Source organism: Galeopterus variegatus, unplaced genomic scaffold, assembly GCF_000696425.1.
Source record: "Galeopterus variegatus unplaced genomic scaffold, G_variegatus-3.0.2 Scaffold177, whole genome shotgun sequence".
Classification (NCBI taxonomy): domain Eukaryota; kingdom Metazoa; phylum Chordata; class Mammalia; order Dermoptera; family Cynocephalidae; genus Galeopterus; species Galeopterus variegatus.
The window spans coordinates 563,964-590,404 of NW_007726288.1; the positions used below are offsets into that span (position 1 = coordinate 563,964).

The 26,441-nt window shown below is 43.7% G+C and overlaps 1 protein-coding gene across 5 annotated transcripts in view; it reads left to right on the forward strand.

Moving 5' to 3' along the window:
* ICA1 (islet cell autoantigen 1, 69kDa) overlaps positions 1–26,441 on the forward strand; it is a 153,320-nt gene that overhangs the window by 120,253 nt on the left and 6,626 nt on the right. For 3 of the 5 annotated variants that reach the window (XM_008563869.1, XM_008563845.1, XM_008563865.1), the window contains exons 8-12: positions 3,200–3,294; positions 5,341–5,393; positions 8,152–8,214; positions 8,317–8,355; positions 17,920–18,189. In XM_008563869.1, the coding sequence (XP_008562091.1) occupies positions 3,200–3,294; positions 5,341–5,393; positions 8,152–8,214; positions 8,317–8,355; positions 17,920–18,189 (520 nt within the window). Of the gene's footprint in view, positions 1–3,199; positions 3,295–5,340; positions 5,394–8,151; positions 8,215–8,316; positions 8,359–17,919; positions 18,190–26,441 lie in introns of all 5 variants that reach the window. The other 2 variants (XM_008563850.1, XM_008563858.1) reach the window with 1 other exon arrangement.

Below are 26,441 nucleotides of genomic sequence, written 5' to 3' on the forward strand. Positions count from 1 at the left end.
CCAGTCCAGCAACAACCCAGCTGCTGTTGGAAGCCCCCTGCTCTCCCCTGCCAAGATGGGGGGGGCCATGGGCCTCAATTATGCTCCCTCCCTTCCCCCTCTTCCCACCCTATTTCCCCTACCCCTTCTCTTTTCGTTCTCCCCACAAATGCTCTGCAACAACATCTTAGAAAGAGGCATGGAGCCAGGGGAAGCCAAACCCAGCCACGGCCAGATAAAGAGCACACCAAAAACACCATTTTCACACGGGTAGCCCTCCATAGCCACTGCAATTGCCATGGCTGCCACAAAAGTGGCTAGTCTCTATAGCAGCAGTTACAGCCACCATGTAGATGGCACACCAGACTCTCAACTGCATTGACAGAAGGAGAGGCACCAGTGGAGACCAAAAAAAAAAAAGGAAGAGATCCTCTCTCTCCCTCCACAAAGCACACTCCAGACTAATAGAAGAGCATCTGATTTATGATAATAGGGGAGGACTTGATCACACCTGTCTCAGTACTGGACAGGTCATCTAGGCAACAAACCAACAGAGGAACAGTTAATCTATCAGACGGAGAGAACAAATCTATGGTTATGGGGGGAGGGGGGAGGTGGAAGGGGGACGGGGAAGGGGAGAGATTGGATAAGGGGCATAAAGAATAAGTATGATTTGTAACAATGAATATGCTAATAAATATATAAACAACAAAAAAAGGAAGTCATTAATAAAGATGGCAGTTCCTTATGGATGTGCTTTATGCAAGAAACTGCTTCAGAATCCAATCAAGGGACTCGTACTCAAAGAGAAGACCTTGGTCCTACATTAGAACATTGGTGAATGAATATACATTTATATTTTTCAATTTAATATTAAATGTTTAAGATATTTACAATTTTTAAAATATTGTCTTTTTTGATTATGAAATGCCTACACAAATTAAGTATACTGGTTAAGAGGACATGTACTGTCTATAATACACACACACACACACACACACACACACACAAAGGGTTCTTCAAAAAGTTTGTGGAAAAATGGAATTAAAAGATAATGCAAATCTTTCCATGAGCTTTTTGAAGACCCCTCATATATACAATGATTCCAATTATATAAGTAGTAAATGCAAAAAATACTTAAATATATGAAAATATAACAACGTTTTAGGGAAATGGAATTATGAACAATTTTTACTTTTTGTATTTTCCAAACTTTCTACATGTGGTTCTATTATTTTTCTAATTTAAGAAATATTTTTAAGAGACAAAACATAATACAGGATAGATATGATGAGACATTAATAAAAGTATAGATGTAGTTTGGAGATGGAAGGACTTTCTTGAATGTGGCATGCTTAGTAAAGCTTTGCAGGAAATAGTGGTAATTGATCTGGTCTTTGAAAAGACTCCAAGGACTTTTGAGGGTGGACAGATAGGTAGAGAGAGCTTTTTCAGGTGAAGATGCAGAAGCTAGCACGTGGGAGATTGTGAGGAGACAGACCCAACGGAATGGAAAGCTCGTGTTTGAGGATAGTGGCACGTGAAATGGGATAGCCAAGATAGGATCGTATTTTAGAAGATCTTTAAAATCAGGTGGAGAGGTTTAGACTAGAAATAGAAAAAAATAAGGAACTACAATAGGTTCTTGAGGAAAAAGGGAGCATGATGACAGCGTGGGTGTTTTAGGAAAATCACTCTGTGCAGGGATTGACCCCAGTATCCATCTGGTGTCCATGGCAGACTCCAAAATTAGTCACCCCTCCATTCTGTGAGACTCTGCCTTGGACCCATCGTCACCAGCCCTCCAGTCGGCCACTGCTCGTCATCAGTCAGCGTTGGCCATGAAACCTGACTGCCTCCTCCTGCGTGTGTCATGCTAGAGAAGTGACCCATAGGAAGCAAAAGGGGAAAGGCCCAAAGGATGAGGACTTGGATTTTAGCAGCTCTGAGAATATGAGGATAAGTATCTTGAGATGCTTCTTATGTATTTGTCGGTTTGTATTTTAATTAGGGCCAGAAATATAGACCTTTTTGTATAACTCATCATTCCATGGTTACAGAAATGTTTCGCTTTTTCTTTTCAAGTCTTTGTCACAAGTGTAGTTTCTAGGCACTTACTCTTTTTTTTTTGTAAAGAAAAGAGGTTTAATTTGGCTTACGATTCTGGGACAGCTGCATCTGGCACAGGCCTCAGGCTGCTTCTACTCATGGTGGAAAGTGGCAGGCAGCCGGCGGGTACAAGCAGATCACATGGCGAGAGGAAGCAAGAGCTAGGCACTTGCTTTTTAAAAATTCTTCACTCACATATTCCGTAAACCTTGAGAACAGTAACTCCAACAAATGATGAGTCAAAGAAAGACTCTCACCCATTTTTAATCTATAAAGATTTGGGGCCGGCCCAATGGCGCACTCGGTAGAGTGCGGCTCTTGGGAGCGCGGCAGCACTCCCGCCGAGGGTTCGGATCCCATGTACAGACTGGTCCGCTCACTGGTTGAGCGCGGTGCGGGCACGACACCGAGGGTTGTGATCCCGTTGCCGGTCGTGGTACGGGTGCAACACTGAGGGTTGCAATCCCGTTGCTGGTCACAAAAAAAGACAAAAAGGGAAAAAAAAAATCTATAAAGATTTGGACACACCTGCTCTGTCCACTCATGGTAGGTAAGTTGTCAGAAAATGTTAAGCCACTATTTTTGGTTTTTCCAAAAAAAGGTTTTGTTTTCTGTTGTTTTTTAAAAGCAGATTTTCAGTTGCAAAATAGCAAACAAAACTAAAAATAAAATGAAATTGTCTCATCTCTGGTGGCGGGGATAGGGGGACGCTTCTACTGTGTCACTGTGTGGGCTGCAAGCAGAACAGAATGTTTATCTTAGCTGCATGTAGAAGGTGGAAAATAAACTTAGCAATAGCCAAAAGGCTGTTTTTTGAATAACTTATCACAAAAGGGAAAACATAAATCTAGTGGCAAATCAACTTTCTTTTATGAGCTAGTATGTCTTGGATAAGTCTGAGAGCCTCGTTGCTTCACCATATAAAATTTTATTTCTGTCTGCTTGATGGGTTCGAGGTAACCTCTCAATGCCATTGATTCAAGGTTTGGCTGCTGGGACCTATGGCAGTTGAATTTTTTATTGATGACCTTGTTTTATTTCTTTTCTTTCTTCTTTCTCTCTTTTTTTTTGTGTGTGTGTGTGTGTGTGTTATCTGTGACTTGTGATCAAGAGCTTACAAGACCCTATGAAAAAACTAGTTGAGAAAGAAGAAAAGAAGATCACCCAGCAGAAAAGTGCAGAGGCAGCCGTGCAGGAGCCGAGCCAGTAAGTCACGGGCTACTTCCCCTGGCACGATCTCTTCCCACAGGTGAGGGTAGCTCAGTCCTTGCCTAGCTCAGTCCTTGCCAACCCAGTTTAGCTAGGATCTCAGACGCAGAGACACTCTCTTACTTTCTCACTTCTCAGAGTAGAAGTGTTAACATCAAGGCCATTCCTGCTGGGCTGTGACTTACTTATCCCAGTACAAGACCCATGTCTGGGCTGCTTAGAGAGGGTGCCCTTGTGAGGATTGACTGGGACAAGAAAGGGTAAATGTCCCCAGCTATCTGTCTTGTGGTCTCAGCCTCAGCTTCATGCTCTTTCTGGTTTCTGGACCCCAGCTGGTCCTTTGGACCCCACCAGATGCTGTCCTAGACAGGAAATCCCCTGGCTTTTCTCTCCTAAATGGAGATGACCTATGAAATTGCCTTCGTAACACACACAGCACTAAGGCGTTATCATACGGAAGTGTAGGGTTTTGGCATTTTGTTTTCTCCCATTCGGAATGTCTCTTTTCTCCTCTGTGAAGCAGCTTCAAGTGCAGGAAGTGACTGCTCTGTGTCCATTTCTTGCCTCTTTACAGAGAAGGCGCCTCTTGTCATTTTAAATGCCAAGGTGAAATTTTCAAGATATATGGCGTGTGTTTCCTAATCTCATACAGAGGAAGGAGGTTTAAATGTGAATCCCTGTCCATTTCTGTGGAAAGGTAGCAGCCTGCAGGAGTGCAGCTGCTCTGCGCTGGTGGACCTGGGAAAGCAGAAGAGATGACTTTGTCTCCGTTTGCTATTTGTTTTCCACACACAAAAAATTTAGATGGCAATCTTATGGTGAAACAGGCTTATATCTTCACTGTATTTCTAAATAAAGTTTCAGATATATTTTTAGTCCTATGGGAAGATTTGCTGCCAGTGTTAGCCCTTTTTAATTTTAAAGCAAATACTAGACGATTTCTTCGGTGCAGAACAAAGCCAAGTTTTCACTGTAGGACAGACTATAGAATGTGATCTGAATCTAGTGTGATAGGCTATTTTAGGGGGCATCCAGTTTAACCTATTCCTGGTAATGGTAGTGATGCTGTCTGTCATTTAGTGAGCACCTACTATGAGCTAGGCATAATGCTGGGTGCTTTATTTATGTAAAGTCATTTCCATGATAACCCTCAATGTAGTCAAGGTAGGCATATTTCCCACGGCGTAAAATGATGGGAGTGAGACTCAGAGAGGTTAAGGTACTGCCCACAGCCCCTTGTGTAGTAAGAGGAGTGAGTTCCTGCACCTTCTTCCCACCATATAAGCTAATGCAATCAAAATAGAGCATTAGTTTTTATACTCAGAAGGGGACTACCTAGGATTTCCTTGATGAGTTTTAATTAATTTCAGATTTCTCAACTATTTTAGTACTTCAGTTTTAAAAGCTCAAAAAGTATAACCCAGTATCTATTTGCAATGACAGTAAAGCAAGAATTTTGTTCAGAAATAGCAGACAAAGGTGAACCACAGTGCTAGAGGGTCCAGAGGCACCAGTGTGTCTCAGGCCGTGATGGATTTTTGTCTTTAAAGATGTGGTAAGAGTTGAGTAGGCAGCTGTCAGCCTGGATTTGAAAATGATCCTGCTTTCAGCTTCCTGTCATTTAGCTAAATTCCTGAGGTGTCCTCTCCTGTAATACCAGGAGTCAGAATAAATCAATGCTTGGCCATCAGGTTTTTTTTACTGTCTTTTAATGTAGTAGCTGTAGGTGTCTTTCTTAGTTTTCCTTAATTGCCCATCTAGATATTTACAGAACATGTGCTTTATGCTAAAACCATATTCAGATATTAAGATGCTACAGAAAGGGATAGAAAGCCAGCAAATTTATTTCTTCTTCAGAAAGTATGTAGCACGTAAATGACTATACTTTGACTTTTCTGCCCGTGCATGCGTGTGTGTGTGTGTGTGTGTGTGTGTGTGTTGTTATAAGTGAACTAATAGATATTGTATTGAAAACCTGGCTGTATCATAAACATAACATTTGCAGAACTTGATGACTAAACCTTTTTGTTTGTTTGTTTTAAGATTAATTTCATTAGAGGATGAAAACCAGCACAAGGAATCCTCTAGTTTTAAGAGTAAGTTTTGATCTTTATTTAGAATTGCTTTGGAAATATTACCTGATGCTCAACGGCCAATTTATTTTCTTTCTTGTCCAACTCTTCCTCCTTTTCTGATGAAGAAAAGGCTATATTGATTTGCCTCCTATGGTTTCAGTTTTACATGTTCAAATGTTAGCTGTGTCAACCCTATAGCATTATTGAGAGAGGCCATATATTTTGAAGCAGAAAACAGCATCATTAGTCACTTCAATAGCAGCTCTTCAGAGGGGCAGCCACAACTGAAACCCAGAAAAAAGTTCTTTCTTTTCACAACAGGTGATAAGGTTTCTGCTATTACTAGTTCTAACTGCAGTCTGGGCTGTAGGGATGGTTTCTGTAAGATTCCATTATTACGTGGGGAGAGTTCGGTTTGCCATGATTTGTGGGGTGGGTGTTGGTCATTGCTGGGGACAGATGGGGAGGAGCTCGGCCAGCCTGCGGTCAGTGGCCCCAGATCCCTCAGGTGAACTGAGCCTGGTGAGTTAGGAGAAGGGGTGAGAGCTTGGAGGGAACACCATGTGCTGTGAAGGGTGTCAGCTGCTTCTGTCCCCGCTGTCTCTGCCAGTGTTGTCACTGGTTCTTCATCTCATAGAGGGCTAGAGGGTGGGGTAAGCTGTGGTAGAATCCATGTGGTGTGAGGCTGAGCCTCTCGCCGGGACTCAAGGTCCTCAGGGGTGCGGGGAAGGTTGTACAGGTGATGAAGAGAACTGAAGTGACCCCAGGCCTCTGTTCAGCCTGGCCCTCCCGGGGACATAGCCACCGACCCACCTCTGCCCTGCTTCGTCCTTGTCTGTGCCAGCCTTTCCGGGACATGGGAGGAAGCAAAGCAGATTCTAGAACTTCCCCTCTGCTCCATCCTCTCCTTCACCCGCCGTCTTCCCTCTGTCTTCCTTCCTACTCTTCCAACCACTGGCTTCCCCTGCTTCAATCTTCCCCTACTTTACTCCTTCATTTGTTTTTCTTCCATCTGCCTTTCAACAGAACAACTACAACAACAACAGCAAAAGCCCAGCTCACGTTTGTGCCTCCGATGCTGGCTTCTCGGCATCTGCTCAGGCGCCTTCACGTGCTCACGTGCCTGTGCATTTGTCCAGCAGATGTTTGTTGAGAGCCGCTGTGCCAGGCACGGCTCTGGGCTCTGGGCATACTGTGGTACACCAGACACATATTCAGACCGTCCCAGGATGGGGCTTACAGTCAAAGGGGAAGCAGATGGTAACCTAATAGCTGGACAAGTAATTGGGCAGCTCTGCCTTTGGCGAGAGCTGCAGGGGAGAGGTGCAGGGCTATGGGCGCATGGGATAGACAGGCCTCGCTTATTTGACAAGATCAGGGAACTGGCTAAGCCAAGCGCTACTGCAAGACTTGGCAAAGCAAAGGAAACAGCACAGGCAAAGGCTGTGAGCCCGGGAGGACCAGGTGAAGGTCAGAGAAAGAATGTTCTGGAGCATGAGGGGGAGCAAGTAGTGGGAGAAGAGGCAGAGGCCAGGCCTGGTCTTGCTGGCCATAGAAGAGCTCTCTGTATGGATCCAAGCCCTCCAGCCTGGGTGTACCAACAGCACCAATCACTAATGTGGTGGGAATTAAGGTAATCAAACAGAAAAATTGTAGTTCTGTAGGAAAATGTAAACTCCAGTTTATTATATTTGTATGCCAGTTACAAATCTACATAGATGACATATCCATACAATCTGTGACAGTGTGAGGGAATCAAGTTTTCTCTTTCCTTGTACAGTATAATCACGTGTGGGTTTTGCATACTATTTTGGGATTGTAAATGTCAACCACCTTGTTTTATATATACACAGAATGAGTCCATTATAATGAACTGTCATCTGTCTCTTATCCTGTGACCGGCAGAAAGTCTAATGAACACTTGAGAAAACTAAGTTTTAAGGCTGTTGTATTGCATACACACACACACACACACACACACACACACAAATACACTCTATTATTTACAGTAGTTTTTGGTTCAAAGCAAAATTAGGCACAAAGTACAGAGATTTCCCAAATACTCCTGCTCCCACATGAGCATAACCTCTCCCACTATCAACTTCCACACCAGAGTGGTACGTTTGTTATAATCAATGAACCTACACTGACGCATCATCACTCAAAGTCCATAGTTTACATTAGGGTTCACTCTTGGTGTTGTATATTTTATGGGTATTACAAATATATAATGACATGTATCTACCATTATAGCATCATACAAAATAGTTTCACTGCCCTAAAAATCCCCTATGCTCCACCTGTTTATCCCTTCCTCCCCCCAAACCCTTGGCAACCAATGATCTTTTCACTGTCTCCAAAGTTTTGCTTTTCCAGAATGTCATATAGTTGGAATCATACGTAGCTTTTTCAGATTGGCCTCTTTCACTTAGTAATCTGCCTTATTATTTTAGCCAGGCCCATATGGCTAAAGTTCATTAGCACGATCGATTCGTAGTCAGTTGCTTAAATCACACATTTGCCCGCGGAAGAAAAATTGTTAGACTGGTGTCATATAATTTTTTACCAAACAAAGCAAAGATTCAGGGCAGTTAAATCAGCATTCAATGAGAGCCAACAGCTGGAGTTAAACGTAATCTGAGGACCCCTGTTTCTGTATGAGTGCATTTGTAGATGCCATTTCTTCCTGAAGCTGTGCATTTACCTTACACTGCCATAGTATATTTACATGCACACCATGCCAAGTTGGTGATAATCAGTTGTACATGTTATGTTACAGATGAAGATGGAAAAAGTATTTTATCTGCCTTAGACAAAAGCTCTACACATCACGCATGCTCAGGTAATCTAGATTAAGGAGTACTACTCAATTTTAATAATTTGACTCAAACTTCTTACAAAGTGAAACTGACTCATAATTTGTTTTCTTTCCCCTCCCCTAAAGGACCTGTAGATGAACTACTAGACATGAAACCTGAGGAAGGTGGTAAGATTTGTGCATTTCTTTTGGGTTAAAATTTAATTTTTAGTTCCGTTTTTACATGCAATAAAATATAATGTTTATCTTTTTAATAACTTTGCATTCCTAAGCAGATTGTTTTCAGGTGACAGTCTTTATAAATGACTCTAAATATGCCCAAGCACTAATTAGTACATGTGGATCTGTCATCGTTAGTATAATTCATCTTATAATGTTCAAACTACTAAAGCTAAAAGTTATTCTGTCAAAGGTCACATGCTGCAGTAGAAAAAACACAGCTTTCAGAATCAGGCAGATGTGTTTTTGAACACTGGTTCTACCATAAATGGCCTGTATGGCCTTAAGTAATTTGCTTTGCACTTGAACTCTCTAAGCCTCTGTTGTTCTCATTTGTAAAATTGAACCAGCAAGGAATGGCCTTGCTGGGTTAGTGTCAGGATTGGAGATAATGTACATAAAGGGTATTTCATGGTCTCTGACACAGGGACACTGTTCAAATGGTTGACAGTTGAGATAGGACTAAGAATGATGTCCGATGGTTTACTGTACTGCATCTCCATTGAGCCTTAGATAAATGCAAGCAGAGAGTTTACCTGGCTACGTCCTATGCCCAAGTCCACCAGACCTAAGGTCTCTTACTAACTAACCTCCGAAAAGAGAATCTGGAACCATGGGTTTGGATGACACATGTATAGTGTCAAGTGATCCCAAGAGTGTGTTCAGCCTGATCATAGCCTTTGCTACCAAAGGTTTCCTTTTAATGATTTACCACAAGTCTGAAATACCGCTGAGATTCTGAGCCAAACTCTCGAGCATTCCATGCCCTGGTGGCTGGCACATAGTCTGCCCTGGTCTTACAAGTTTCTTACAGGTCTAGAAATTGGCCAAGTACATTCTGCAGGCCCCTACATCTGAGCTTGATGTGGAGTTAATTCATGGAGTATGAGAAAAAGAAAGTCTCTGGAAAACAGAAGACATTGGTTAAAGTGTTTAAAACTGGAAAGGCACCACAACTCTGCCATTAAGTTTCCAGTGCTTAGGAATAATACAGACTTGAGGGTAGAAATAAATCTGCTTTCCTTGTTACTGTTTTACTGAAGGCAGCATACTGGGCAATACAGGGGTACTTCAAAAAGTTCATGGAAGGATTCATATTTTCATTTAATTCTATTTGTGACATTTTTGAAGCATCCTCACATTTTGTGAACTTTCATGCATATTTTACCAAAATGACGAGTCATTTGTAAGTACTGAAATCATACTAGGTAATGAAAGTAATAAGCAAGCAGTTAATGTAGATTGCCACACACAACCTCCATTTTCCTAAAAATGTTTCCCCCTTGGCTTAAGAAGGGAATATTTTGATAGAATAAAAGTGTTTTTCACAAACTATTTTTTGGTGGGCTGACCAGTTAGACCACAGCTTTATAAGACCAAGGTCATGGGTTCAGATCCCCATACCAGCCAGCTGCAAAAAAAAAATTATTATTTTTTGTAGGGGGGAAAATATTTTAATCATAAAAAAATGAAATAAAGACAATAATCTAATGAGCCCTAGGTACCCACCAGCCAGTTTCAGTAAATCTTAACATTTAACAAACATATTTATGATCATACATGTGCTTCAACTTATTTTGATAGTTATTCCTCCAGTTCCCAACATCTTGTTTATGTAATTTGCTCTTTATTTAATAAAAACGTATATAGTAAAATTTTGGAAATAGATAGAGGTAGTCGTTACACAGCATTGTGAATGTAATTAATTCCACGCAATTGGATGTTTTAAAATGCTTAAAATGGACATTCTTATGTTATATATATGTTTTATCACAATAAAAAATTCTTATAAAATTTTCTAAGTATATGGTAAAAAAATCTCTCACTCCCATTCCTGTTCCCCAGCCCCTCCCTGTTCAGTATTCCCACCCCCAGTGTGTTCTTCCAGTGTTTCTTTTCACAGACACAGCAAATATGAGGTGATGCTCTCATGTTTACCCCCTTCTCACATACAAAGAAAAGGTTCTGGCTTTAGATTTTGATTTTTTTAACTTGGTAGTAATGGCATAACACTAACCCAGTGGCTATGCTTTTCTTCACAGAGTTAAATTAGAAATACTATACTGCCTGAGAGACTTTCATAAGCTTCCTCAAAAGCATGTGCTGAGATACACTGGAATAAGACTGATATCCTTCTGCTTAGTTAAAACAACTTCCCTACCTCGTTGGTTTACAGTTACGATCATTTTAGTTTCAAAGAATAGCAGCTCCTATCCCTTTTTGGAGTACACAATTTAATTCTAAAGATAGAGATATGAATGTGCTCTTAGCTAAAATCTGTACTTGTTCTCAGGGAGAAATATTGACTTTCAAATTTTCTCAGTTAAATGCCATGTCACATAATTCCTCATTTCCCTTTATCACTGCCACCACGACAAAGCCCTTCTTTAGGCACAAGCGGTGCTTTCTTGCTATCTGCCTCTTCTGTGTTGTCGACCCATAGGGTAGCATTGGCTTAAATATTAACATGATCACTAGTGTAAAAATATTCTCTCAGTGCTCAGAGATCGTGGGTGACTGAAGAAAAGAACACTCATTAATTTGTTGACTTCAAAATGTGTGCCCTTTGGAAAAGTGCCGGAAGGCCCAAATCCTGAATTAAAATGCTGATTATAATATGCAAGACATTAAACAGTCAAGAAATAAAAAGAGCTCTATGCAGGGGTGGCTGACTTTATAGGACTTGGAGGCTGTAAGCTCTAGCACCCTGCTGCTTGGGGGCCAGTTCACTCCCAGTGGTAATTCTGTTAGACAAGTAATGTCTAAGCTGCAGTACAATGTTATCAGAAAGCAGACCACTTATGACAATAGCTACGATTCTCAAAGAGCCATTGCCAGAAAATCACTCTGATTTCCGTGTCATAATGCAATTTGCTTTCTCCTACTAAATAGATAATGTAATGGAAAAACCCATATTTGACCACAGTTTATAAAAAATGTTTTAAGTGAAAAAGAAACTTAGTGACATTTTGAGATACTTGAAAGTGGCTCTCAAATTTTCTTACGACATGTGACAATCTGACCTCAATTCATGAGTTATAACATGTAGAAGTCTCTGTTTTCCTCAAAGTTAGGCCAAGAAAAATAACTAACAGGTAACTGAACAAAGAAGTGATGGTATAAAGCAGAAGGGGGTTCGATGAATTCAACTCACTTAGATCTCATAACTCAGCCTTATCCAAAAGATTCCTCTCTAGGACAAGCCTAACTGAGCCAATTTTAAAACATTTTAATTGTCCATATTATAACTAAAATCTTTGTCTTCTGCTGCTGCTTTGGTTACTACTCCCAGCCTGTGATTCTGAATTCTGGCCACGCATCAGGAAGACAGCTCATTCGGTAGCTGCCATAGGTTTGGGCAAGAACCTTTAGCCCGTAGCAATAATGTGTGTTTATCTCTCAGTGCCCAGTTTCTCCTGAGTCATGCAGAACTGTGTCCTGCAGTTATCCGTATATTGCTAACTAGGGATCTGACTGCCTCTTCACATACAACGTGCCAAGTACTAAGCTCGTTATCTTTCTCATAAACTTCCCCTCCTCTGCCTTCCTCCTCCCTGTCTTCCCCAGTGTCCTGGGATCTACTGCTGGCTTTCATCCTTTCAAAAAAATGATGGTACATTTTTAAAGCCAAATACTGTTCTTACTTGATTACCTTGTAGTCAGTAATGCTCTATATAGATTTACCCCTACAAAGATTTTTATAAGGATTCTATGAATACCTCTGCCCCAGGTTTTATGTTTTTTACTAAGATTACTTGGCTGCTAAAGATCTAATACTGAAACAGAGGCGCAGGCTTGGGGACCATCGACAGGTATTGTCTGAGTGCCTACCAGGGTCTAGCACTGTTGGTTTGTGTTTTTGGTTTTTGTTTGTTTGTTCTCCTTCAGGAGTGGGCAGGGATGGCTTTTCTCCCATCTATTATAGTCCACAATCTTTTTTCACCAGAGAAGAATTTTTAGAAGCAGTATTCTTGACTTGCAAACAAATACAGTTTGTCACCAGAGTCCTTCATAATGAAGACTATTTTTTCTTGTTAGACGTTTTGGTAAGGTGGTTTCCTACCCGTCTTTCCCCCCTACACTCTTTTGGGTGATGTGAGGATAGTGTTGGTGTTTGGGGTTTTTCATCTGTATTGCAAGTGTGTGGCCTTTATGATTAGTCATAATGTCGAGAGTGGGGACAAGGGAGAAAACCAGAGAAACGGAGTCTTCCTGTTTCACACACAGATGAAGGTAAAGTGAGTGACATTTATCTATTTTCCTGTGCTCTTATTTTCGGTCTATGTAGTTATGTTTCCATTTTCTGTGTTCCTAATTTATGCTGAGGTCGTGAAACTCAGTATGATTTCAAAAGTACTACCTGAGAGAGCCGTTCCAGTTTCCCACACTCTGTCTGAACTTAAGAGAGCGTCCTCTGTATGTGAGTTTTCACACACATAGAGCTCATCGGTTCAGGATCAGTTCTCCTGGGGAATTTTTCCCAGAGGCGTGGGGTTTGTATTTTTGAAGCCCTGGGCAGTGCAGGGAAAACATGCTGAGTGGAGCTGCCATCTCGGCCATTCTGTGGTGGCATGCATATGGTGCCTGGCTGCCAGTGGAGCCATCCGACCTTAGAGACCCTTAGCACTTTACAGAAGCTTAAATATTCATTTATATATGAGATCTTTAATAGGTTCTAAAGTAAAAGCAGGGTGTCACCGTGAAATAACACCGACCCGTGAATCAGGGGTCCCCAGCCAGCTTATCTGTAACTAATAAATTATATGACACTGGGCAGGTCATGTAACCTGAGTGTCTTTCTCCTCATCTGTAAAATGAGTTAGAGAAGATGACCTTTAAGATCCCATTTGGTTGTAAAAATAATCAAAGTAATAAGATTCTTTTCATTGGGAGAAAACAGCAAGTGCACAGACAGGAAGGCAGGAAAGCACATTGGAGCAATAATAGCAGGCACAGGAGTTTTGCCGAGGTGTAGGCCTCCCGGATGACAGTGTTGATGGGTCACTGACGGGGCTGCAGTAGGGCTTGACTGCAGAGTCCTGAGCACCACTGTAAGGAGTGTTACTTTACTGATAGTCAGTGGGAGCCATTGAAGGCTTTTGAGTGAGTGCATCATCTCACAGCCAGATTGAGCAAAGGTACACGGTAGGAGAGTGCCTCTGTGGAGTGCCAGCAGCCTCACCCATGGGAAACCCTGAAGGGCCCCACAGACAGGAATTCGTCATCAGAGTTCAAGGAAGAACTTGGAATTGGGGATAGAGATTTGAGAATCTTCAGGGGTGAGATTGAAACCGTAAGAATAGATAAGATCTTCGACAGAGAAAGTAGGAAAGTGAGATATGATGGCTTGGGATAAACCTTAAGGACAACCAGAGTAGGAAGAGGCAGAAGAGAGGACACTGTCGAGGAGATAGGAGGTCATCCAAGAGAGCCACCTCCTGGGGACTCCCAGGAGATGATAGCATTTCCAGAGTGAGGCAGTGGTGCAAAATGCTACCGTCTAGGAAAAGGGAGCTGGAACTGGCCATGGAGATCTCACCTGTAACCTTCAAGAGAGCCACTTCAGTGTAGGGTGGGGACAGGAACTTAATGACAAGCATCTGAAAAAGAATAGAGACAAAGTAGAGGGTGTGCTGTGGAAGGATGAAGAAACCAGAACAGACATTTGAAAGGGCGGGAGGGGGTTGGAGAGCAGTATCGGGTGAAGACTGATTGCTGTGGGATGTGCACATATCTCCTGAGGCCAGGGGCAAGAAGCGTTGGCTGGAGCTGAACAGCAGTGGGAACAGAGCAGGCTCCCAGGAGAAGGGGGAGGCACGGGGAGGGCTGATCTCAGGCAGAGGGGTCGACTGCGTGAGGCTCATAGAGCTGGAGGCAGAGAGGTGGGAATGTGAGGATGTGGTGTCTGCTGGCTTCTGTTTTTGTAGTAACATCTGTGGTTGGATTATCTGATATAAGGGTGAACGTGGAGGCCTGGGAGCCTGCGCGGGAGTAATGGGGCTTGCAGGAGCATGGATGGGTTTGGCACCCGAGACCTCCACACTTTTGATCGTCCCTTAAGATGAAAGCAGGATGGGGTGCCACAACCCGGTGGCAATACTTGCCCGTCTCCATGGGTGGAAGCTCTGACTTCAGTTGCAAGCTCTTACTAGGGCTTCTCTCAAAGAGCTTATCATATCTCTGTGTGTGTCCCCATTTTCTCTCAATTGAGTTGAATCATTTTCACAAACAGTGATAGCATGATTCTCAAGAGCCAACTGACTAGTGTTATTTCTCAAGTCTCGACTTGTCTGGTTACAGACCTAAACCTGTCCTTTTCTACTGGTAATTAAGTTTTCTTATAGGTTATGTGTAGTCATTTCAAGCATCTTAATTATCAGTGCAATAATTGGGAGGTTTCCATGTTTTATAGTTGAAGTCAGTGCCAGTTTCATTGCTTTTAGCTAAGTAATAAGTTCTCTTAAAAGATAAAATGTTCACTGTGCAGCCTGTTTTAACTGTTAAATAACCAGGACACTAAATAATAGGCCAAATTCAATAATGATAGGTCTCAGTTGCAGGCAAACCTGTATTTAGAACTAGGCCTAGACAATATCAAATCCACCATGGGTCTTTTTCTCATTTCTGTCACTAAAAAATTTGAGTTTGATAGGATACAGTATTCGTCAGAAATTTTTTGGTTGCAAGTGATAGAAATCCTACTCAAAATAGTTTAGATTTTAACAAGTTTTTTAAATGAAGAATGTATTGGTCCATGTCACTGGGGACATGCAGTGGTGGATTGGCTTCCGGCAAGATTGGATCCCGGGGCTTAGGCAGTTTTGTCAGGACTCTTCAGGCTGTTACCCTCTATCTAATGGCTTCATTATCCCTGGAAGTCTCAAAACTTCATCTTTAGAACTGGGAATCCCACAGAAAGAGAGACCCTCTTGCATTCAGTTTCTTCCAAACTCAGGAAGCCTTGGGCATGTGCCCATCCCTGAGCCAGTCACCAAGGCCTGAGAAGTGGAGGACGACTCTGGCCAGCCTCAGTCACACATCCACCCGGGTGGTGGCATCTTAAGTAGTATCTCCCCTGTATCACATGGAGAAGGTGTTTCCCCAAAGGGAAAGCTGTAGACGAAGAGGGGAGGGGATGCAAAGTTAGCAAAAACCTCCAAACTCTACTACAAATACCAGGGCACAAAACCTAAACAGGAAAAAACCAAAGATTGCTGGAGCTTTTACAGTCTCAAAGTCCACTGCAAATACCATGGCACAAAACCTAAAGAGGAAAAAAACAAAGATTGCTGGAGCTTTTACAGTCTGTGGTTATTTGGGGGTTTTGGGTTTTTGGTTGGCTGCTGGCTGGTAGGGGGATCTGAACCCTTGACATTGGTGTTACAAGGTCTAACCAGCTAAGCTCCAACTGAGCTAACTGGCCAGCCCTTGTTGTTATTTTTGGAAGGCTCAAAGTTTATTTGTTGTTGCTGATGTTAATGATGATCTTCCCTGGAGGGACATCTAGATTACAGCAGGGAAACTTCCCCCAGGGTGTGACTTAGCAGAGAGCTGTATTAGTGACTGTACGAGGAACGCACATCATTACAAGGCTTATTTAAGGTCATTTGTTCTTCTAGAGTCTACACATCAATTTGAATTGGTTCCAGTTAAAAGAGGTTTTTGGTTCGGCAATCATCTGGTTTTAGTCAGGTCAGAAAGTAAACTGTGAAAAAGGGTTTAGGCATTCCAGTCCCATCTGAAAGGAGGAAGTACAGAGATCTGTGAAGTCAATATATGTAAAAAATGATGTTGAGATTGAGATTGAGAAAGAGCAGGCAAGAATGCATAGCACATGCCTTGATGGACATACCCTGACACAGCTAAGCCTGCTTCCGCCAGCTCCTTCCTTCCTGCACTCAGATGTGAGCTGGTGGTAGGCAACCTTGCCCACTCCGTGCAGCCTTAAGTGGTTGCTGGAATACCCTGCTTCTGCAGCACCATCTCAAAAGCCTGTTCAAAATGCCATTTTCCCCATCTTCTCACCCACAACACCTATAAGCTGTGTCTTGGTGACAATTTCTCTGATAACACAAACAATAAGAATGCTTAAATTAGACAGTTGTCTGACTAAAGTGATGTTTTGCCACTATTTCTAAACCACAGTGGCATGAGAGTGATTAGATTCCTCCCCTCCCTGATTTGTAGCTAGTCTGCTCAGCACATCAAAAGTCCCCTTAATCTTTAGATCTCTATGTAAAGTGTGGTTGAAAATAGATCCAGTAAAGCCAACCCAAAGAAGCTTTATTTAAAACAAAACAAACAAACAAAAAAAACTTCATTGTTAAATATCTTATGTATTTGAGGAACACCTGGTAATCTCATTTAATATGACCATATTAGAATTGCAGTATATCTCCAAAAATATATAAATCATGACTTTTTTCTTCTCCTTATGACTTACATCAAAAATGTTTACAGTTTCCAAGTAGGAATTAGATACCACAACAAAGCAACAGTTAATTAAACCATTAGCCCTTGGTTCTTGAAATATATAGAAAACTCATAGGTCTTGGTATAGGATTTCTGATAGGAATGCTCCCTCTTTGCTTGTATTCAATATTCAGTATTTTGTCAATGCTCATATTGTAAGGATTGATCTCTTCCTGAAAGTCTTCTTTCTGGACAGACACTGAGGTTTGTTCTTACTGACAACATTCTGAGGTGGGCATTATTAATATTATAACTCTGTAGATGAGAAAACAGAGGCTCAGAAGGGTTTAAGGGGCTTGCTGAAGTTGCACAGCAAGGAAGGGGTGGACCTGGGGCTCTCCTAAGGTCCAGTGCTGGTTTCAGCCCTGCAGAGCTGTGTCTCCAAAGCTCAGCCCCTCTTTCCTTGTAATCCTCTCACCTCTGGCCTCAGACCAGATCCACCTTTCCTTGGCTTCATGCCGTTGTGTTTCAGCAAAGGAGAAAGGAAGCAAGAATTCTTTCCTTGGTCCCTTCCTGGCCTGGGTTCCCCCTTTTCTTCCTGGGCCAGGACATGGTAGGGTTCTCTTCCCATCCTGGGTGGTAGGACAGATTGCCACATGGTACATGGCTATTCTGGCCCAGGCAATGTGGACTGAGGGCTGTGTGGAAAGATTCCAGAAGCTGTACAAACAAGGAACTAAGATCTCCAGCATGCTTTTAATCCTGGCTTTGTTTCATATCTGAGAAATATTTTTGATAAATTTGCTTTTATATTAAAGGAAAACCAAAATCCTAGAGTTTTTGCGAAAAATATTTAAATGCAATTCTAATGATGCTCAGAAACTGGACTTGCTTTGGAGGAAAGGATATGGGGGAGCATGGGACTAGAAATTTAATTCTGAAGTCTCTTAAGAAAGACTATAAAGAGATGACTTTATATTTTGATTAACTGTAATAAATGTAGCCCTCCTCCAGTCTGTCCCATCCCAGCCCCCATAGCATTTATTCCTGAGAGATTGAGCCTTGGGTGGTGATGTTCTGTGCTGTTACTTCAATCAGCTGGCCTGGGCCCAATGACAGGGACCCCAGAACCGGAAGGTGCTGAGAAAGATGACCTGCTGCTGCTGAGTGAGATCTTCAACACTTCTTCCCTGGAAGAGGGTGACTTCAGCAAAGAGTGGGCGGCTGTGTTTGGAGACGATCGGCTGAAGGAGCCAGCACCACTTGCAGCCCTGGGAGAGCTGGACCCCAAGCCCCAGGCGGGGTCAGGATTCCTTCCTTCGCAGCTTTTAGACCAAAATATGAAAGACTTACAGGCCTCGCTACAAGGTATGTACTATGGGGATTGAAATGGGATTTGTTGTTTGTTCCTTCTTTCTTTCTTATTATTTTTTTAAATCCAAAAGCATATTTCTTCCTTTGTCTTTGTGCGTGTGTGTTCTATATTTTTATTTTATATCCAGTGTCTTTCTGTTTGTTTGTTTCTTTGGGGGGTTTTATTTTTTAATTTACTGTCTAGTGATTTTTTAGATGAAATCTCAGAACCATATTTCAACTTTAAGTAATGTCGCAGTATTTAAAAATCTGTCCCTTCTCAGAATTTCTCCTGATGTTAACATTTCTTATTAGTAAAAGGTTAGGAGGTGGTTCTCCATCTTATTGTATTACTTTGATTTTAGACTCGTTCATTGGCTTGGCCACCCCTGCCTGGCCACCACCCTGAATTCTCCTGTACACCCGCAAGGCGAAGTCCTCCGCATTCCCACAGACACGCCCCCTTGCTGGGTGCTGATTGACAGCGCGCTGGGCCTCTTGACTCTTTTTTCACGCCATTTTATCTTGCACTTGCTCTTGCTCCTTTCTGTCCTGATCCTCCCCAACCCTAAGTATCCCCCCAATCAGCTGTACCCGTTCTGCCTTAAACACGTGGCCAGACAGTGCACCCCCAGCCACAGCAAAAACAGTTTCCACCCCGCTCAAAAGTATTCGGTAACGCCCAGAAGGGTTCATGGTGTGCTAAGTCTCACCAGCAGGCCACATGTTGGATGAGACTTGCTGGCATCGGGAGCACCTTGGTTTGCAGGGCAAAAACAAAACAAAACAAAAACATGAAAATTCGGGTTGAAATTTTAAGTCTGAGTTTCTAAACACACAGACCTTGGGAAGAAAACCATTTTCTAGTATTTCAATGCTTTTTCCTCCTTTCATGTGACTTAATCATTGTGAGACAGGAATTACTATTAAGAAATTCTCAAACTGTTTCGGTTTTTCTACGAATTTAGGCTGTCTTTTTAATAAACATGTTTATCTGGCACTTAAAGCTGAGAACAAACAGCAGAACTGGAATGATTAAATAATTATGGGCTATTAAAACCTCAGGTCTTTGGAGATGAGATCATGGACACAGGAGTTGGTGGGCAAGACCAAAAGAAAAAAGTCTTCCCTCTATTTTATGAAATACGTGACTCCTTTTATCTTCCCTTGCGAGCCCTATTTTGTAGCCATCTCATTTATTTGCAGTAATGGAGTTAGAGATAGGAGGGATAGATGAAATCCAGAAATGCTTCTCTATCCTGAGTTTCACCCCTGGTTTCACCATCTTTCACCGGAGCTCCAGATGAGCCAGGCTGCCAAAAGACTTGAGTTTCACCCCCACCCACCTGTGGTGGAGGTGCTGGCAAGCCGTGGGAGAGTCGGAAGGTCAGAGCTCGATCCTCAGCACATGTCTGCTGGAGACTCTCCAGCTCTGTTGCAGAATGAACCCCTCCCTGTTGGGCCCCCAGCTTTATAGACACAAGAGCCCCAGCTTCCCAGAGGGAGCAGTGGTAATGGTGTTCCAACTTAGCCAGGGTGGCCGAGTGTCAGTTGCTAAGTTGCTATGAAAGCCCATGCCAACAGCCGAGAAGTCAGAGCTCCACGCCTCTTCCTGTGCAGACAAAGAGAGAAGAGCTGAGCTCAGGGTCCATGGGGGCCCCACGCCCATGCCCGAGAGCTGTGGCAAGGGCAGTGACCATGGGGAAGTGCACTTCAGCCTTGCCCCAAGTCCAAGGGAAAGACACCAAACCACACCTGGGTCTGGGGAGGGAGGCGTTCTGACAGTGAGATAAAGGCAGCTCATACTGTGGACAGAGAAAGAGGTTCTACAAAGGAGGCCATTTATGACTCAGGCAGACAAAGTCTCATTGGAAGTTGTCATCCTACTAGCACTTCAGCAAGTTTCTCATTCATTCGACAAGTATGGGTCGGGTCCTTCTGTGTGCCAGGCATTGGGAGTTCACCTGAGAACAAGACAGACAAGACTCTGCCTTCCTGGAACTCACATTCTAATGGCAAGGAGACAGTGAGTGATAAGGATCATAAATAAGCAAATCACAAAGTAAGTTAGAAAGTGATAGATGTTAGGGAGGAAAGGAGAAAGCAGAGCTGAGGAGAGGGACTGTCGGGGGATGGCCGGGTACATCAGGCTGCAGAACCACGTGGGGTTCTTAATGGGAAGGTAAGATCTGAGCAGAGACTTGCAGGAGGTGACAACTGGCCATGTGGTTCTCTGGGCAGAGGTAACAGCCTTTGCCAGTGCCCAGTGTGACGAGGTGCCATGGTTGAGGGTCTGTAGAAAGAACACTGTGGTTGGAGCTGACTGAGTGAAGGAGAGAGGCACTCAGGATGCAGAGGCCAGGCCACACAGGGCCTTGTAGCTGGTGGAAGAACTGGAGAACCATCACCACATCTTGCGACAGAGTAACGTGATCTGATTTACTATTTAAAAGGATTGTTCTTGCTGCTAAAATTTTCCTTTCCTCTGCTGGGATTCTATCAAGATCAATGTTAAAGGAGTTATTTTGTAACTACTCAGTTATCCTATTTCCTTTGCATGCAAACAGCTACCAATTGAATGCCTATGGAACTCGAAATGACAGGAAAAAAAGGTCAAACCTAAGTGGCTGAAAGCAGCTGTCCATTCAGCTTCTACCACACCTACAGATTCCCACAGGTGCAGCCACACAGTCCATCTCAGTGCTGCCCCCGAATCAGAGAACTTCCAAACGTGTGTGGTGCAAATAAAGCACAGCTGTCAGCTCCAAGGACTGATCATGTCATCAAAGTATGACCACCTTTAATGCTTCTGTCAGGACTCCCACCCACCTCCCACCCCCACCCCACCCCCAAAAAGAGGAAAGACTGAATGTTGGCCCAAGCTTTTTTTGTACTGCATCCATGATCTAGAAAATTCATCTACGCACATGAATAGTTCTACATATAATAGTTTAATTATAGCTATTAAACTTTGGCCATCTTATATTGAAACTGCTTCCCCCGATCAACCAGATAATCTCAGAGACCAAATTCAGTAAACCACTGAGATAGTGAAGTAGTCAAACTAGAAACTGACTAAAAGGTTTGTGGTCATATTGGCTCAGGGATGCAGTGGGAGGGAGTTCAGAGCCTAGGTTCCTCCTGCAAACCCACTGTCCTGCCTCACTCTGCCGCAGGTGGTCAGCCCCCTCCAACTCTCTGAGCCTTTACCTTCTCATCTGTAAAATGACGTATTCGACTCAGCTTCTTATCCTGGTGTCATCCTCTTATCCGTGGGTTAGCCCCCGAATTCAGAGATGCTGAGATCTAAAACTGCGATTCTGTGAATCCTCCATAGCCAGCACTCAATATGAGACGTGCCATGTGCCAAGCACTGTCCTGCACATTTTTTACATGTGTCAACATATTTAATCCTTTTTAATCCTCAGCACAGTCTTCCCAGGCAGGGAAACTGAAAAACAGAGCTGCTGAGTAATGTGCCCAAGATCACACACCTGGTAGAGGCAGGCTGGATTTTGAACCTGAGCAGTGTGATTCAGGAGTCCGCGCTGAGTGCCATTACCTCTCTGGCCTCTCAGGACAATGCCTCTGATAGCAAAAGTGGTTCCCTAGCAGGTCCATTCAGGCCTCTGCCTGGATGCTGCCAGAGAAGGACTTGCAATGACCAAGCCTGGCCCTGGGCGTCCTGTTCTCACACAGGGACAGGACACCGGCTAGTCACAGAGGAAGGTGGGTGTAGGGAGACAGAGTCCTCGTCCACCCAAAGGTGAATGATGTTCCAGAATAGAATATTTGAAGAGGAGACTGTCCTAGGAGATCTTGATTGCGGGTGCCAGCCACCGCCCACGTTCATCCCCACAGCCCTGCTGAATTTCACCTCGTCCTCGGGGTCATGCTGTCAGAGGACTGAGGTGGAGGCTCCTGACACCTCCACAGCTCCGTCTTCTCCTCCATGCTCTGCTTTCTTCTCTCCCTCTTCCCCAGGATTCTGGGGAAATGGAAAGAAAGGGGGATTTAGTAACAGACCAATTACATCTTCCTACTTCAGGCTTTAGGAGTCTAAAACAAAGGCTTGCGTGCAGGATCGAGTGGTGCTGAACACTGAAGTTCGGTTCCTTTCAGCTGGGATTTCTAAGACTTTCTGAAGTTAGCAGCATGGGAGGGGCTGGGGTTTCCTGTGTTATGTGCAGTGCTGGGAAAATTGTGCCTTCCTGAGGCCTCTTCATGTGGGTAGGAGGGGAGCCGGCCACAGCTAGAGACAAGGCAAGGCTGAGAGCCTCGTATTTGACATTCTCCACCAATATCCTAAATTCAGTTTAGAAGTAGATGCTGATACCAGAACAATTACCAGCTACTCAAAATAAATGCACCAGGACATCTTTTAATTTAGGATCTGTGAACCAAAATTAGGAGTCTTGTTCCGGATTCTCAAAAACATATATCATTATATTCCTGAAGGAAGTTCTTTTGTTTTACCCAGTTATGAGACATTGTTGCCATCTGGGTGGGTTTCCATATAAGACTAATGTAACCACTAGCTTTGGGGTATCTCCAATTCACCTTTCCTCGGCCAGAGCTCTCCTCTTGCCATTCTTGGTCTAGCCTGGCTTCGGGTAACAGACCTTTCCAGTATTCAAACAGAATAAGGCAAAGGAAAAGGCTGTGGGGGGCATTTATAGTTTGACAGCAGAGCGGGCGCTCTCAGCACAAGCCAGTGGAATTGTTAGTCCCATCAAAGCAGCAGCACTTTCTAAGCCTGCTGAGGAGCATCCTCAGAGCAGGTCCTGGAGGCCTGCAGGATTTAAGTCCCCCATTAGTCTGTAGAAGGACCTTGATGACCCGCTACCCCACCTGCATTTTATAGCTGAGGGAATCAAGGAACCCCAGAAAGGTCTTGAGACTTGTCAAGTTGTTGCAGTTTATCCACCATTCAAGTGAGGTCCACAAGGTCCTTTAGGATGTGACCCTGCCTCATCACTGCCCACACCTCCCACACCTTTACTTAGCATGACTTAGTGACATTGTTTGCTGGAGAGCCATGTATTCTATCGGTGCGCTGGACTCCAGCCATATAGAACTTCAGTGCACCCAGCTTTCCCTACCGTGGGGCCTTGGCCCATGTGCTCTGCCCTCTCCTTAGAGCAAGCCGCGTGCACACATGCAGGAAGCTTGCTTAGCCTGGCTCACTCCTCCTCCTCATGGTCCCGGCTTCAGTGTCATTTCATCAGGAGCTTTCCTTGACTCCCCCTGGCCCCAGCAGTCATGGTTAGATGTTTCTGCTTCCCACTCCCATTACACCCTGTACCTGATTATTCCTCTGACCTCACCTTACTGTAAAACTGATTTCACTTTCTGTCACTTGCTCTAGGTTGTCATGGGGACAGGGCCCATATTTATGGTGCTCACCATCGTATTTCCAGGACACAGCTCCAGTGCCTAGAATACAGTAGATGTTCAGAAAGTAGTTGTTGGCCAGATGGACAGGTGGATGGGTGGGTAGCAAGAAGGAAGGGAGACAGCAACTGACAAATATCACTAGGTTAAAAGAAAACAATCCTAAAATGTGAACCCCTGAAGAAGATGCTCTCTGGGGTTAGTCCTGATGTCTGCCAAGCTACACAAAAGCCCACATTCAGCTGAGATTTGTTGAGGGGCTGCTCTCTAGCCTCTCTACTACCTGGTTTCACCCACAAGATCCCATGTCATCCATACAACAACCTACTGAGGCAGAAATTTGTATCCACCCCTTGCAGGTATGGAAACTGGGGCTGAAGAGGGAGATTTAGGTGGCAGGATGGTGCGTGGCCACCGTGGCTGTGTTCTCACGTTCCCCTTTCCAGCCAGCCCCACCCAGAGCTCTCAGGCTGTGACATCCACCCAGCCCAGGCTTGTGCCTTCCCAGCCGGTGAATTCCATTCACAGGAAAGCGCTCTGGGTGGTGGTATCTGGCTTCACTTGCCGCCTAGCTGGCCGGTATGACTTCTGGCTGATTTATATTTTCCCTTATGTAAGTAAAGGGGGCAGGGTGTCTCTAATAAAATTTTATATGTTTCCTGCAAATGGGTAGCACATTTGACATACCAAAGGAACTGAGAGCTGGGACAGTCATTTTGTTCACAACTCTTGGTGCCCTTCCCCACCCCTTTCCTGACAGGGTTACCCTGAGATCGGAGGACGTCTTTCTAGCCAGACCTTCACGTTAAAACACCTCCACCGACGAACAGCAACTGGAGAAGAGTTGACAGCAGTGATGGGAATATTAGCAACACTAACTTCTCTTTAAATAGCTCTTTTTCTCAACAGAAGCCAAGTCGTTTGATGTCTGACGTGGCACTTCATCCACAATTACCCTCAATGCACCCTTCCCCCAAATAATTTCCAGAGTGATATGAGCGAGGTTGGAATTGCAGCTGAACTTAGTGTTTGCTTTTTCTGTTGTTGTTTAGATAGCTGATGTCACAGCGAGCTATTTTGTCCCCTCATGAACATATAGTTGAGTTGTTGGACTGACGCTTAATGGCTATTCTAAAGAGAGAATGTCACTCGGTGAAATGGCTGTTGTTTCTGCTTGACACCGTGGGAATAATGATGCTCGTGTGTTCATGAAACTTCTAAGCTACGTGGTCCCCTTCATCTGGGCTCCCAATGGGGTGTTGTCTTCAGGCTCATCCTCTTTCATGTCCTCTGCTGCTGAGAAGCCCCCAAAACCCATGAATTCTAGACGTTGCTTGTGTGGGTCATGAGTGTTTAGGTGAACAATATGGAAAAATCCATAGTTACAAAGGAATTCAATTAGAAGACGTTTGTTTTTTTAATAAAGGGATCAGGCATTATCGTCCTTTAAATGATATGCTTGATGTGATTTGTATTTCTGGTACGTTTAGAATATGACTTGATAGACATTTTATTTATTTATAACATAAAGGGAGGGGAGCTCCATTTTGATATGTAGATTGATTTCTGCTTCCTTTTAGGAATGTATTCCATGTCATGCTCTGAAATACGCAATGCTTTGAATCTGCCTCTCTTTTCCAGTGTTCTCTGCAGCCGCTTTTGAAAATAAATGTTGAGCATATTTTTGAAATGGGAAGAATTATCGTGTTGAGTTCCCACTGTATGAAACAGCACTGGGGGGGCGGGGCTGACTTCTATACACCTCACCTGGCTCTTCTCTGAGTCAATTCGGGTCTCTCTGGAAGCTTGGCCCCCATGAACTGGGTCAGAGAGCGTGACAGGATGGAAGGATTTGGATCCACCTGCCTGGGGAGGTGGGGTCCTGAACTGGGCTGTTCTGTCTCCTAGGAGGGCCCCTCTCCTTGTCCTGGCTCTGGTCTAAGACCTCCTGTGTCCCCAACTGAAACGGTGACAGAGCAGGGCAGCCTCAGAGCCCAGTAAGGCGGCACTTCCAAACTTTCACTTGCATAACATTCACTAAGGATTTGTTAAGGCAGTTTCCTGGGCCCCATCTCCAGGGATTCCAGTTCAGCAGGTCAGTGCTGGCCCGTGAACTTGCATTCTTGGCCAGCGCCTAGGTGAGGCCCTGCTGCTGGCGAGGGCGCTGCACTGTGGAAAATGCTCTAAGAGACAAGGCCAGGCTACAGGTTGGTGGAAAGGTGGCATGGCTCTGTTGAGTGAAGCGGATCTCGAGTACACTTGGTACTGGGGGCAGGATGGCAGGGAAAACGGTGACAGTTACCCAGTGAGGTTTGATCCCTCACACCTTTTCTCGTGATCGGCATTATTCAGCACACACTGGAACCACAGTTTTAGCTTTCTGCACTCACCACTGTCTTATGTGATTTCTGTCTAGAAGGGAAATAGTCATAGGCCAATTTTCTAGGAACTAGGGAAGTTTTGTTATTCCTGAATTATACCAAATACTGGTCATTTTTAAAACTTTGCTTTATTGAAGTGTAATTTGTATGCCATAAAATTCACCCATGGTAAGAGAACAATTCAAGGATTTCTAATAAATTTATATGGTACAACCATCACCACAGCCTGTTGTTAGAACATTTCCATCATCCCAGAAAGTGCCCTCAAAATCTGGTGCTTTTGATCGTTTATGAATTATGTTAACTATATATTCAAGTACCTTTCCAATGAAGAGTAATGCTTTTCAGAACCTTTTTTTAAAAAATTGTTTTAGACTCAATAAATAGGTCACAGGCCACCTGTTTCATTACTCATTGGTTAGTCTGCATAAGTAAGTCTGTATGCCACCTGCCTAAAATGAAGTAATTCAACCAGTGAGTATTATAGCATCT